We start from the raw sequence: 14,841 nt of genomic DNA on the forward strand, positions 1-14,841 counted from the left end.
GATGATTTTCAAGCTTAGTCGTGACCGGTTTTTTAAAACATTCTGGCCGGATGTTGTGACGCGATATCCGAGCGTTGCCGGCGATGTAGCGGCCAGCGAATCTTCAAGCAGGAAAAAGCGCCAACTTCTGTTGCACCGTCTGAATTGTTAAACACTCAGTAAAGCATTTCGAGACGGGATGTTTAATGGAAAATATCAAACTTAAACTGGAATGAAGCATTCGGGTAAGTTTTCTTTCTCGACTCAGCTGGGATTTCAAAGAAGTCCTTTTTGGCCGTGAACAGTTTCAAACGGCGTGCTTTCTGTTTTCTCCTCCCACTTCTTCACCGCACCTTCTCGAGCCAGTTTGTCGCTGTGATGTGCGCAACGTGCTCAAAAAACAGCAAGTTATTTGTTGCTACCCTGTAATTTAAAGCGAAAACAGTTGCTAACGTAAGCCGTGCTAGAGCGGTTGTTTGTGGGTGGGACTGAAACAAAGTACCACCTTTAAGTTAGCGTTAGCCAGCTAACATGTTACATAATGCGTGGTGCGGTCAGTAACCGGTTCGACTGTATTATTGAGAAGTGTGTGTTTGATTGGACTGGACCTGTCCGTGTGTAGCTACACAATAGCGGACCGTGAACTTAAGTGCGCAGTTACGTTCGTTCTCGTTGAACTCTGATGGCGCCCGCTGAAATTACATTGTGTGTTTCCATTTTTCACCAGTGAGGTGCGCTGTTGCGTCTCAGTAGGAATTTAAAAGAAAAATCGCCCTCAAGGTACCGGGAGGAAAGATGCCAGGTCTGCGGGGTGAAAGTGTGGTATCAGCGGCTCCGGGGAGCCCAGTGAAGAAGAGTAAACTCTCTCTGAAGTTCTTCCAGAAGAAGGAAACCAAGCGGGCTCTGGATTTCTCGGAACCTCAGACAGAAGAACCAAAAACATGTGAGCCAGAGGAGCCTGAGGCAAGGTAGGTCTCTGCTACCAGTGTGCGTCAAACACAAATAGTTTTCCAGACTGATGTGTTTTGGGCAGCCCGAAGCACTCGTTTTCCCACAGTTACATTCAGATAATTATGGGAATTCCACTGTTGTTGTGAGGGCAGGATAATGCACGTGTGGATGAGTGATACCTTAGATTTTAATAGTAGGCTTCATCTCAATCAAGCTGGGGTTACACTTCAACATTAATCTCAGTGTAATCATTTTTAAAACAGTGTGTGTGCGCGATGGTGGATGTCATTTGTGAAATTCAACTTATTAGCTGCTGACTTTCTGTTTGCTTCCTTCTTAACTGATCAGCAGCTGCGATCAGGTGGTCCCCGGGCCTTCTCAATGTCCTTCCTCGCCCAGCCTCCTCCTGTCCTGCGAGAAGAGAGAGAACGTGGTGCCGTTCGTGGGGCTCAACAATCTGGGCAATACCTGCTATTTGAACAGCATCTTACAGGTGAGCCATTACCACAGATGGAGTTAATTTCCAGCATTAATAGATGTCACTTGTTCCAGTGTTTTAGTACAAATGGTAGGATGGTTTAAATATACTAAAGGAAAAGTTGAAAACTGCACAGAAACTTCACAGTGTGTGTGGTTTGTTCTTGTGCGATTTAAGTTGCATTGAATCCTCAAACCTGTTCACCTGTGTTATCCCACTCAGAAGTGGATGTTGTTGTGATGCCGGGAATGTTACATTTTCTGATGGGGAAATTGTGGTTCAGCGGTTGTAGTGTGATGGCAGTCTGTGGGGAGCTTTGGACTGTCCTACCTGCAGAGAGCGTCTGTAGTCAAATGGAGGCAGTGCTAAAAAAAAAGTGGTTCAACCGGTCTGTAGGCTACTACTGAGTGTTGTAAACAATGTACAGTATTCACTGCAACTTCTGACTGTACTGCTCATACATTTTTTTGAGCTCCTTTCCCTGTTCTGGTCCACTTGGCAACCAATCAGCACATTTCTGGTGGTTAAAAACCTATCTCTGTAGGTAGGTAAATATCTCTGGAAACAGACAAAATCCCAGGAGCATAAATTAAGCACAACGTTTTCAGTTAAATAGTGGTTGCTAATGGAATCAAGTGATGGCACATCACTTTTCTGAAGTATGGAGTTAGTTTAGTGAGCAGGATTTCATGTACTCACTGCTTTAATAGAAGATATGTAATTACAGTAGCACTTATTTGCTTTAATAGACTATGTGCACGTTAGTAGGGCTGTGCGATATGACCAAAATCTCATATCCCGATATAAGAATTCTATCGTCCCGATAACGATATAAATCACAAAAATGTAACATTTTCTGTAAATTCTGTGAATCTCGGGCAGCTCGTCTTGCGGGAAGTGTTTCCAGCTGCGCATCATCGTCATGTAGCTGGAGTCGAGTGTTTTAACCGATGCATGAAACTATACATTTTTAGACATAAGTTGTAACAGCCGCAGTTTTTTTTGTGAGTATTTATTACACGGCGTGCTGCGGGGAAAAGCCTGTTCTAACGTTTGAGTCTAAGGTTTATTTTTTAGCACCTGGCGGCTCTTTTTAATTCTCATCCGTAAATAATCTGCTCTTTCACGTGGTTCAGTTTATTATGAAAAGTCTCAACAGGATCTTGAGCTTTATCGTGAAAGGTTTATGTGGAACATAAACAAGCGGACACGCGATGCTGTTACCGTCGTCGTTGTTGCTAACCACAACGCATAAAAACAGGCGCTTGTCCGTCCGTAGTGTGGTTATATAACATATAAGAGAAATAGAGAACTTTAAGAAATTAATATAGCCATCAAAGTGACCATCAAAACGATGAAAAAATATTGCCGTAAGCAGTTTATTTTCCGACACCACGAAACAAACGATGGCGTAAAATGAAACGATAGACGTTTTTATATCGTCATCCGATATATATTGTTATATCGAACAGCCCTACACGTTAGCATATGCTACTTCTGGTGCGGAAACTCCTGTAGGGAGCTTTGTTTCCGGTGTCCTATTCGCACCTTGTTTACGAAAACAAGTTAAGCAAATGAATGAATCAAGCGGCGATTTACATTTCTATAGATGTCTTGGGCATTTACCCAATATATCTGTAAATGATGTTTATCGACTTGTCTATATATCTTTTCCCCGCGCCTCAGAGCAAAAGAGAAAAGGGATTCAAATTTTATATTTCTCAGTATCTGTAAACAGAGGTCCCTCGTTTATTGCGGGTGTTATGTTCTAAAAATAACCAGCGATAGGTGAATCAAGTAGCCAATTTTATTTTTTGACGGTGCAAAACGTTTCGTCGACATACAGCACTGCACTTCAGAGTCACACTGCTAGCTATCGATGCAGCGATTCTGTACTGTACAGGAGAGATGGCACGGAGGAGATCGTCAAAAAAAAAAGCATGCAAACTTGCACTAAAAAATCTGCGAAACAGCAAGGTGAAAGGTGAACCGCGTTATAGCGAGGGACCACTGTAATTTTGAAGTCACAACATACCCTTCGTAAATACGGAAGTACAGAAACCCTTACCAGCAATCATTCATTTTTTGTGTGGCTTTTTTTCACGGTTTGTTAACATGCTGTGTAGGTGTGTACTTGACGAGCTGATATCGACATAACGGGGAAAACATCTGGTTTGACTATTCTTCACCTGTAGTTTGAATGCTGAACATTTGCCTGTTTAAATCATAAGACCAGTCACTATACAGAGATGTGCTTCTGAATGTGGACGATGTGACTTCTGATTTTGTAATGCAGTTCTGCTTGTGTTGAGTGATGTAAACAACTGATCGATCTAAACTCTTTAAACATCAAAATTGATCATTAGATTTTTTTTATGACACAACAGTGATGAGTGTTCCCACCTTCTGCTCTTTGTAACGTAACGCGATCTTTCCGTTTTCGATATTTGGCACATGATTTTGGAGTATATCTTCGCAGTAGCGATTGACCGCAAAGTAAAGCTACCGGAAATGTACAACCCTACATTCGGTCTCAAACCAGGAAGTTAGCATTTTCTCGTGCACAGGGTCTATTGTAATCACTAGGGCTGCCACAAACGATTATTTTGATAGTCGACTAGTCACCGATTATTTTTGCGATTAGTCGACTAATCAGATCATGCATCCATTGGACGTACAGCTTATTGCACCAGCAGCATCTGCTCTTATATAACTATCATTAGCTTACAGCTTTAAGTGTTTATGGTATGTGCTAACTAAAAATAAAGACAAGATGATAGTTTATTAAATTTTAATGAAATTTGCAGATTGTTTCGGTGAAGTTTAATAAACTCCTTGCTATCTAAAATATAACGGGACACCGGAGTATATTCTCGAGCATCTCACACTTCTGATAATCAGTTGTCTGCTTGACGTTTATTCAGCTGTGTAAAAACTATAACTTTAATCTCAGCCAAACCGATTTACTCAGGAACAAATAAAATACTAAAAAAAAGCCAAACAATAACATTTTTAAGTTATCTAAGTGACTTATATATATTTAACCTGAGAAAGACGGCGGTGGGTTTGAAAACTATTTGCCGGGAGTCCGGTGTTCTCACGGGCTCTGGTGAGCCGTGCCCCCGGCTAGCTATCGAGCTAGTGGGTAACAGACGTCACCGAAAACGTCGGAGCGCTTTTGAAAATATGTGGTGTCTTGATAAACTGAGCAGATATTTGAGGTTTACACAGCTACATTCTCGCCTAAAAATATGTTAAACGTTTATTTTGTGACCCAGAAAGAATAATAAGAGTAATATTAAAACTAACTAGCTGCCGCCATTGTTGTAAACTGAGCTGGGCTGCGCTATGAATTCTGGGACACAGCTTCTTCTTCTTCGTGGTTTAACGGCAGCTGGCATCCTTGTACATGCAGTGCTGCCATCTTCTGTTTCAGTCCGTTATTACACTCTTAAATCCTACTACTTATTCCTGCATCTTTTGTGATCTTACAAAGCTTCAAACGACGCGTCGACTATTAAATCAATCGTCGACGATTTTGATAGTCGACGTAATCGTGACTAGTCGACTAATCGTGGCAGCCCTAGTAATCACAGTTAGGAATAGTATAGAACCAGATTCTTTTTCTCTCCATCCTTTTTTTAAGGTTTCTAAACAGGACTTTTTTTAACCTTACTTTGGATAAATAAAGAGCTTATTGTAATAATTAGAATAATTCTGAAGTGCATCCAACATGTGAAAGCAAGAAGCTGTGTGACTAATGACTAAAACAGAACGGTTTAGCTTCATATTTGGACAGTCATTTTTAACAGATTTTTGCCATTATGTTGAGCCGGTAAAGGAAATTATATTTCACTGTGACCATTAGTGGGTTAATGGGAATTACTGTTGGACTTTCTTTAAGTACTGAAGCACAAATGACTGTGAAGGTCATGAACACGTTTTTCGCACTTATTTGTGTCATCATAATATCACCAGCATTTAACAACCTGATTACTTAAAGATGTTTTGAGTTTTCCACTCGTGTGGATTACTTGTTAACACATCCAGTTTAAAATCACAATAATGACGTGTTGATGTCTGATTGCAGGTTCTTTATTACTGCCCAGGCTTCAGAGAAGGCATAAAGAAGCTTCACGATCTCTCCATCCAGAAGGAGAAACCCAAGGAAGAAACTGAGAAAAGCGAAGAGGTACGTGCATAATAAATCACAGCCACAGTGTGGGTCCAAAGTTTAGCACTTATTAACTCCTCTGATGGGAGATGTTGCATGCTTCATTTTAAAGTTGTTGAACAATATAGTGCACTCTAGTCTTCAGAGCTTGAAGTTAATTACGTGGGACTCCCCATAAGTTTTTAGAACTGAAGAAGCCTTTTGGACAAGAGGTGAAAACCTTCATGAACCAAAAACAAGTCCAGTAGCCTTCATCTCAAAGAGTTATGACACAGTGCACTGTATTCTTATTGTAAAATATACAGTTTTGAAAAAAGAAGCAGTATTAAAGGAGGCTGTCTGTCTTCTGAGCTACGAAAGCATATTTCAGTAACCTTTTTACTCTGTGTCATTTTCCTACAGCCACACTGTCAGCAGTCAGACGGTGTGTCGGAGGCTCTGCCAGCTCACATCGAGCTTCTTGGGAGCTTCAACACTTTGATAACTGCAGTGGAGCAGCTGCAGTCTAGCTTCCTGCTTAATCCTGACAGCTTCACCGATGGAGAGCTAGCCACACCACCGCGCAAAATTCTGCACACGCTCAGGTAAAGATTTGGCAGTTTCAATAAATATTTGTAACCCAGTTGCTTATTAGATCATACGCTTGTGTTGCTAGGTAACCAGTTTGTACCCACGCTGTCTTTTTTCTAACACGATGACTTAATGGCTTTCGAATATTAAATGTTACTAAACACCCAAATATTGTCACATTGTATACGTGCATATAAACACTTGATTAAACACTTAGTTGCAGTTAGATGCACACGTAAGATCATGAACGTGGAGCTTTGATCATTATTGTGCTGTTTAAAAGGTAAAAACTTGTCATCATTAATGCTCATTCATAGCTCAAGCTGATGAGTTGGTTACGAATCATTTTTAAAGTAAGCATGCTGACATGTTTAAACTCCAGATTGGCACTTTTGTTTTACTTTTGTGTTTTTGAACACTTTCATTAAAATTGCCATTTTCTGTCAGTTTGACACAAGTTTGTGGTTTTGTGTCGCAGGCAGCTGAACCCCATGTACGAAGGTTATCTCCAGCATGATGCTCAGGAAGTTCTGCAGTGCATCCTGGGATATATCCAGGAAACCTGTGATACTATCAGGAAAGAGCTGAAAGTAGAAGGCGAGGAGGAGGATGTGTCGGAAGTTAAACTCGAGAATGGTCTCGATTTGGGGTCCAGCGGCTCTGGTGCAGAATCCAAAGCTTCCACGGAAGAGGATGGTCAAGTTGCCGGGAAAAGAAAGAGCGACACAGAAGTGGGGAATGCCAAGAAAAAATCCAAATCCCTGAAGTCTAAGAAATCAGATTCTGCGGAGGAAAACCTGAGTAGAAATAGACCCTTCACTCGCTCCAAAAGGAAGTCCTCCAGTGAAATCACCATGGACAGCAGCCAGAATAAAGGTGGGGAGGAGGCGGTAGGTGAGGAAGAGACGAAGAAACCAAATGGGGAAGGAGGAAGCGACGATGAGGGGAAAGGTGAGAAGACGTGTAAAGAGGCAGATGGGAAGAGGAAGAAGAGAGCTAAGCTGAGCTGGCTGAGGCCGTCTGGAAAGCAGCCAAGTATTTTCTCCAAGTTCCGCAGCGTGGGAAAGATCAGCTGCACAACTGTGAAGAACCAAAACAAAACAGAGCAGGAAAATGGAGTGACGCACGACCAAAGCGAGAAAAACCTTCAAGAGCCGTCCAGCCAAAATGCATCCGAACACAGCAAGGCTCCTAAACATCAAGGTACGTGTGACCTGTGATCATCGTAAGAGGCAGCGATTATGAAGAAAACGTTTAGTCGAGAAAGAAATGACTCACTTTAACCTCTTAAGCCCCAAGCCTAACTGATCTCCTGCCTTTTTGCCCCCATATCACAATTAATGAATTTAAATGAATAAGCATCCCAAAAAAAGCAGAAAAGTTGGGACAGACTAAATGTTTGGTCATTCACTTTAACTTTTAATTTGTACTTTGACGTGCATTAGGAGCCTACATTTATTTATGGAGTTATAGATGTTACTAACTGTGGATTTTATGTTCGTTCAGTGGGCCTGAGCCTCATGGAGCGTTTGTTCCAAGGTCGGCTGGTTCTGAGGACTCGATGTCTGGAGTGTGAGAGCTTCACAGAGAGGAGAGAGGACTTCCAGGACATCAGTGTCCCTGTGCTTGATGACCAGCCCAGCAGCCCCGATGACCTCTCTGAGGGTGAGAATTTTTACAACTATTAGTTGTAAAAATAGTAGTTATGGAGTTTTTTTTGTGGGTGTGGGTTTTATTTTCCCCCTTTTTATCTCAAAAGGTCAGAAACTAAAACTGAAAGACAGTCTTGTCAGTGAAAGCCAGAAAAAGTTGCTTAGATTTTTTTCATCTTCTTTTCTTCTTTTCTTCTTTTCTTCTTTTCTCCATCCTACAAAGCAACTCATAAACATTAAAACAAGCAAAGCAAACATGTGCTATCATCTTGTTTTTTTTTCAGTCTCACCAGACCCTAAACCAGAGCTGAAGACTCTGAAATGGGCCATATCTCAGTTTGCTTCGGTGGAGCGCATTTTTGGGGAGGATAAATACTTCTGTGAGACCTGCCATCACTACACAGAGGCTGAGAGGAGTCTGCTGTTTGACAAGACTCCTGAAGTCATCACTATTCACCTAAAGCGCTTCTCTGCCAACGGTTTAGAGTGAGTCCACTGAAGTCTCAGTTATCACACTGCTGCACTACACGAACTCTACTGGAATGAATTTGAGTTAGTGTTTGAAAAAGTGATTGCTGTACCACATACTTAGACTAAAAAGATTCTCATCATGGAGAAACAGAATCAGTCCTTTGCTGTAGATGAGTTTTTACTGCTTTGATCTCTAGTTTCTAATGTACTCTTATATCTGTATTGTTCTCTCTTTCCAGACTGGACCCATATGCTGGTCTTTCTAAAGTGAACACTCCCTTACAGACTCCTTTGACCTTATCCCTTGAGGAGTGGTGTACCCAGTCCTCATCCACTAAAGGTCAAAACTATCAGCTGTTTGCTGTCGTCATGCATAGTGGTGTGACCATCAGCAGTGGCCACTACACTGCCTACATCCGAATGTCTGATTTAACAGATGTGAAGATCTGGCTGCAGGACACAAAAACTGAAGAGAAGAAGAAGGAGGAGGAGGACGAGGTGAAGGAAGACAAAGAAGGTGCTCTGGTGAAGGAGAAGGTGCTGGACTACGATGATGGAGAGGTGTCTTTCAGCCTGAATACGAGAGGACAGCGGCGCGAGAGTTTGGCAAGCAGCAAATCGGGGAGCAAAAAGCTGTCAGAGGGGGGTGTCGGACTCTTGGGAGGCCAGAGGAGTGTGTCCAGTTATGACCTCGGGAACAGCAGCAGTAAACACACAGAGAAAGCAGCTAGCAGTGGTACGACAGAGGGTTGTAATAGGAGAAAAACCATCAACATTTTGAGCCAAAACACTGAAGCTGGACTTAAAAAAGAGCCCGAGGCAGTAGAGGAGACATCGCAGGCTTCCTGTGGCAGCACAGAGACCAAAGAGCAGAAGGCTTTAAATAGCCTCTTGGAATATGAAGGGAAATGGCTGCTGTTTGATGACTCTGAGGTGCGTTTGTTTGAGGAGGAGGACTTCCTGCGAGCCTGTTCTCCTGAGACGTGCTGCTCATCAACCCCTTACCTGCTGTTCTACAGAAGGATGCCTGAACCTGGACACTGAAATAGACAGACCTTACAGGAAACTGAGCTCCCAGGCAAAAGACAGATGGAGTTTTTGCAATACTTCAAACAGTGCCAGACATACTGTGGCTGCCACATTTACACTGAAACTGAAGTGACTTTTCAGCCAAGGAAAACTAAACCTGCAAGAGCCCCACGGTGGGATCAAGGCGCTTCTGCCTTCTCATCCACTCATGTGCAGGTACTCTAAACAGAAACGCCCAGTTGGGGTCAAAGTTGTTTTTTTTTGAATGACAATTGGATTTTCTGGACGTTAGGGATGATTGGTTGTGTATTTTAGTTTTTTGGTCTTTTTCCAATGTTGACTTTGTATTGTTTGTTTTTTACAAAATGGCAAAGCACTTTGAACTAAAATTTAATCAAGTAAAAATGTTGAAAACTGACTTTTTCCCCCCCTGGGTGCAGCAGTCTGTATTCTGTTCGAATTTGAAAATGTTCATGTTATTTTTTCAGTTTATCAGAAAAGCTTTTACCCTGAAGCTTTTCTCATCAACTGATCCCTTGTTTTGTGAGGGTTTTTATATAGAAACCTGTACAATTTAGCTGTATATCTGAATCCTCAAACTGATGCCATTTATACAGTGAAACCGACAGATTCTCAGAAACTCATTTAGTTACAACAGATATTTACAACAAACACTCAGCTGTCTAATAATAATTAAAAAGTTTCTACATGCTTCGTTGACACTAGTGGTTTATGCAGTCAACAGTTTCAGGCTCAGATGTCAGATTTGTCAGAGTGAAGGACACAATTTGATTTTATCAGTGAACTATCAGGTTTTTATAATATACATTTTACAATGTTATGGAAAACTGCTTGTTTGATATTTTACTATAGAGCCCAACCGATTTAATGTGAGCACGATTGGTATCTGTATAGTCTGAGCACCAGAGGGCGCGCTGCAGATTTTCTGTGGCAGCTCGTGATTGGGATGCCACAAATGTAAAAGGCTCATTGAACAGAATCGGGTGGAGCATAAACAATAATTAACTACATATAACAAATGTTAGAGAATTCTGTTTGTTTTGTGTATCTGAAATAAATATTAGAATATGAGACTTAAATGACCAAATATCGGTCTGAAAACAGTCAGTCTCTAATTTAGTGTACAACTGTCAAGTGAGATGTTTGCACTAGTCAGGATTTTAAGATCTGAAGCTCTAATTTAAAACTCCTTAAGCTGTAGTTCAGTTTTATGCTGCAAGGAGGGTCAAAAAGCACAGTATAAATATCATTATATACAGTTCATGGTTATTATGGGGAGGAAAAACTGCCCACTGAGACCATGATTTAGCTTATGACCTACCTCCATTCTTCTTTTAAAAGAGAGAGAACAGTTTTTAAAAGTTCATTAGAGATAAAATAACAAAGTTAAGACTAAAACCGGACTGATGGAAGTTCTCAAGCAGCGAATATTCAGTTTTGTACTTGCATATTGCTGGTTCTGAAATCTATATGTATGTCTATATCTATATTTTGATCTATTAAAACAAATCACCATACCTCTGATTAAACCTATGTAATATCAAGTTTTGTCTCATGACAGATTTAAGATACTATAGTTGAAGAAAAAAATAGATTTTCCTCTTTTGCATTAATATGCTCCATATCTGATCTAACAACCTAGACACAAAACATTAACTTGATGTGGTAAGGTAACTTTCCTGTTTATGATGGACTGAGTCTTTTGTGACAATTAATTGATTAGTCATGCATAGCAGGTGATAGATTTTTTTTTTTTTTCTTTCATCAATTGAGCTTTAAAAACTCAGTAAAGGTAACTTTGTTCATCTCAGGTCTAGTGATGGTTTCAGAGATTTACTTGGGTCTGATGAGCTGTCTTTCTAAGTATTACAAACCCTTTTCAGCTGTCTTTCAAAGAGGAGTTTATTATTTAAAGTGAAATGCTTGGTTAAAAGCACCCTTACTGTGTTTTTGTGTCCTTTTTAACTGTACCATTCCAGTTCTCATTATGCGGAAGTGGCATAACGGGGTTTCAGAGTGAAAGCAATAAAGTTTTTACCTTCACACCAACTTCATGCTTTTTGTCGTCTTGGTTTCTGGCCGACTTACCTCAAAGTCCATAATAACACAGAAACATCACATCAGACTCACTCACTATGTGTTAACAGACCTCTCTGCATTGAATCATATCTGTTATTAACCTCTGTCTCTCTTCCACAGCATGTCTTTTATCCTGTCTTCCTTCTCTCACCCCAACCGGTCGCAGCAGATGGCCGCCCCTCCCTGAGCCTGGTTCTGCCGGAGGTTTCTTCCTGTTAAAAGGGAGTTTTTCCTTCCCACTGTCGCCAAAGTGCTTGCTCATAGGGGGTCATATGATTGTTGGGTTTTTCTCTGTATCTATGAAGTGCCTTGAGGCGACTTTTGTTGTGATTTGGCGCTATATAAATAAAATTGAATTGAATTGAATTGAATTGAATCAGACCACCTGAACATTAAAATATTTATTTAGTAAAATATTTAAAATAAAACAAAACTACATAAAATTATACAATGAGGTTTAAAGTACCTAAGTTTAAAACATTGGCGCCTCAACTAAAAACAATAATAAAGCATCATGATAAATACTGGTACAATTTTTTTGCATGTTTTAAGGTTTCTCTCCCATTTTGCATTACATAAACTTTCAAGTTGTAAAATGCAATGCTACACCATTAAAAAAAAAAAGTGCACACATGAAAATTGAGTACAGATTTTTTTGACACATCGTACATAATTAAAAAGACACCTTGACTTTTAAAATTGTAAGAATTTGGCAGAAAAAAAGGGTGGGTTTTTTTTTTTTGGCACTTTACTGAACTACAGAACTCTGGAGCATTCTTCATAGCTTGCAGCCATTTCTACTGGTTCCAAGAGTGAGTGCTGACATGAGCTTTGTTTTTTGTTATTTTAAGGTAGCATGGGGATAGTATAAGCACTTGAAATGACTAGCAAAAAGAAATTCTAAATGCCAAGGTATCTCTTTAATTTGAAGTTCCACTTGTTTGCTGCGCTGATTGTGTAACAGTTTGTCTGTAAACATATTAAGACACTGGAATGACGTACCAAGCTGCAAGTCTTTTCAACCTTTTGTTTAAACACGCTTTTTTCCAAACACTGACCAACTTTCAAGAGACACTCCTATTTACACTGGAGAATAAATTAATATTGCAGTTTCGGTTAAGTGTTTGTGTAGGTGTACAGGTGCGCTTGTGTGTAGTTCTCTTCATCTTCAAATGTCAAGCTTGCGAAGACTCATTCTGCTGAAGGAATCTCTGCAAATTAAAAACAAAAAGATGTTAACGAGGACAAAAAAAAGAAATAAAATACTAAGAATTTTGAGCTGTCACGAGAAGCTGACCTGAAATGTTAAAGCTGCAGTAGGAAGAAATCTAGAAAAGCCTAGTATGTGAATAGCTGTCCTCCTGTAGCTCTACCTTCTCACAAGACGAGCACAAGCATATAACACATGCTTCATACATGCTACAAATCAATGCTGACCCCAGTCTCACAGGCCTAGAGTAACCACCAGGCAACATATTGTGAGGGAAAACTATGTATTCTCTGGTTGCTGTAGTTGCTAGACTTTGCTGTCAGTCACTGTGGACTTAATTTTGAATGTCCCATTAACGGAGGCCTTGGGGCGTGGTCAGTGACTGCCAGGCAACCACTGGTTGTATATTCTGCGACTGTTTGGCAAGTGATTGGTGGCAGTTGCTGGCCGTTTTCCAGTTTGCGCTGCACTATTTCAAGATTTACAACAGCTCTGAGAGTAAATAGCATCTACGTCTTAAATGAAAAACCACAGACCGCGTGCAACAACCTGCAGATGTTTTTAGTGCAACCAGTTTCACTCAGCAACAGCTAGACCCCCTTGCCAATGAATCAGGGAATACACGTTTTTTCCGACTGGAGATGATTGAGTTATGTAATGTAGTATTTGATCTGTAGCCCACTGCCTGTGATTGTTCAAAGTATTTGTAGTAGATTTGAAAATGCTACATGTTTAATTTTGTCAGAACAAACTGCCCCTCGTTTTTGTTTATTATTGTTAACTATTCTAACACTGTTATGTTTACGTACCGAGGTTATACCTCGTTACGTCAACAGATGGTGCTCTTGTACTGCTGTGGAATCACTAGAGAGACAACTTCGGTGTCCTCTCGATAAATCCACTGTTTTTTATAATTAGCTACGCCGTGCTCTCGAGCCTTTTTTGTGTCCAATGGCAACATAAAGAAGTTGCCCAGCCAAATTGCAGCTAATTTTGGCTGCTGCAATTTTAAAGCCTTGTAAAGCATATACATATACGTATATTTCCATCAGTACACTTTTTATCTGCAAATCTGTAAACAAAATCACAAATGCTCGACATCCTTGATAAAAAAATATAATTTATAAAATGAACGGACACACTGAAAAAATGATGTTCTGTGGGGTCTCTTCCTTACAATATAAAGTGCCTTTAGGCAACTTGTTGTGAATTGGTGCTTTATAAATAAAAGGTAATTGCATTCATTCGGATTTTACTAAGTCTGTGTGTGGCTTGGTTGTTCTCTTCATACAACAGGTAAACTCTTAACTGATAAATAAAGTTGCACAAAAAAAAGTATGATGTAGCCTAAAACATTTACAAATCCAATTCATTTTTAATTTCAGAATTAAAACTGAAAGCATTTCCCTCTAACCTGAACAGTGAGAAACATGCAAACGAAAAAAAACCAAAAACACAACACAAAACGTACTCCGAGAAGTCCAAACTACCTTGTCAAGCTGTCCGTTTGCTGCATCGTTTTTACAGAAGCAAAAAAAACAAAACAAAAGCAAAACAATTTTTTTTAAAAAAGACTGATTTAACTTAACAACCAAGAAATTAATCTCTACTCTCACTCACATCGTACATACACATGGAGAGAAAGCCAGCTTGGCCCTACCTGTGCGAGTTGACCTGCAGTACAGGCTTATAAAGCTGGGGGATCTTCCTGTTGATGAGAGGCTGCAGTGCCTCCTTCAGCCGGTGATAATTCCTCTCCAGCTCCCTCTGGTACTCCTTCTGGTCTGGACCAATCAGGCTCTTGTTTTTGCGTAGGGCATCCTCACACCTTAGACAGGGAAATATAGTGCGATACTGTTATGTAAATACACAGCACGTGTTCTCTGTTTCAAATAAAATGATCGACTGAAAGTCTAAACAAATTTGGTGAGTGAAGTGAAAACTTATAGCACTTGGGTGCTATAGTCTGGTTATATAGCAACACAGCAACCATCAGTGGTATCGTATCCTTTTTACAGCTTGTACAGGGTGAGAGGAGAAGGTTTCAACTTCTGCCTAGAGGAAGGACAATCCATACCTTTTGGTGAAGTCTTTAAAGCAGAGCCGAAGCTTATTGTGGTGTCTGTACAATTTTGGGTCACTGGGGATCTCCGACAGGAACACCTGAGCTACCTCCAAAGGACCCTTGGAAAAACAGAACAATCTCATAAACATCAGCTTTCAGTTT

The 14,841-nt window shown here is 40.4% G+C and overlaps 2 protein-coding genes across 15 annotated transcripts in view; one reads left to right on the forward strand and one right to left on the reverse strand.

Moving 5' to 3' along the window:
* Window positions 1–11,374, forward strand: usp1 (ubiquitin specific peptidase 1). Of its 2 annotated transcripts, none has more exons than XM_084911079.1 (9): window positions 1–224; window positions 707–947; window positions 1,282–1,423; window positions 5,499–5,600; window positions 5,985–6,166; window positions 6,631–7,355; window positions 7,659–7,817; window positions 8,089–8,290; window positions 8,515–11,374. In XM_084911079.1, exons 2-9 carry the CDS (start codon window positions 775–777, stop codon window positions 9,317–9,319), a joined length of 2,490 nt encoding a protein of 829 aa, XP_084767205.1. In that variant the 5' UTR covers window positions 1–224; window positions 707–774; the 3' UTR covers window positions 9,320–11,374. The 2 variants fall into 2 exon arrangements, with proteins under 2 accessions (XP_084767205.1, XP_084767204.1); XM_084911078.1 differs by having other exon boundaries at window positions 2–224; window positions 1,279–1,423.
* A 416-nt stretch (window positions 11,375–11,790) lies between these two features.
* dock7 (dedicator of cytokinesis 7) overlaps window positions 11,791–14,841 on the reverse strand; it is a 48,844-nt gene continuing 45,793 nt past the window's right edge. For 12 of the 13 annotated variants that reach the window (XM_084911075.1, XM_084911074.1, XM_084911071.1 and 9 more), the window contains 3 exons: window positions 14,692–14,798; window positions 14,275–14,442; window positions 11,791–12,615 (listed from right to left, as the gene is read on the reverse strand). In XM_084911075.1, coding sequence (XP_084767201.1) covers window positions 12,573–12,615; window positions 14,275–14,442; window positions 14,692–14,798 — 318 coding nt within the window. In that variant the 3' untranslated portion in view covers window positions 11,791–12,572. Of the gene's footprint in view, window positions 12,616–14,104; window positions 14,125–14,274; window positions 14,443–14,691; window positions 14,799–14,841 lie in introns of all 13 variants that reach the window. The other variant, XM_084911068.1, reaches the window with a different exon arrangement.

The sequence above is a fragment of the Perissodus microlepis genome, chromosome 17 (assembly GCF_051167445.1).
Source record: "Perissodus microlepis isolate ML-2025 ecotype Zambia chromosome 17, ASM5116744v1, whole genome shotgun sequence".
Taxonomy (NCBI): domain Eukaryota; kingdom Metazoa; phylum Chordata; class Actinopteri; order Cichliformes; family Cichlidae; genus Perissodus; species Perissodus microlepis.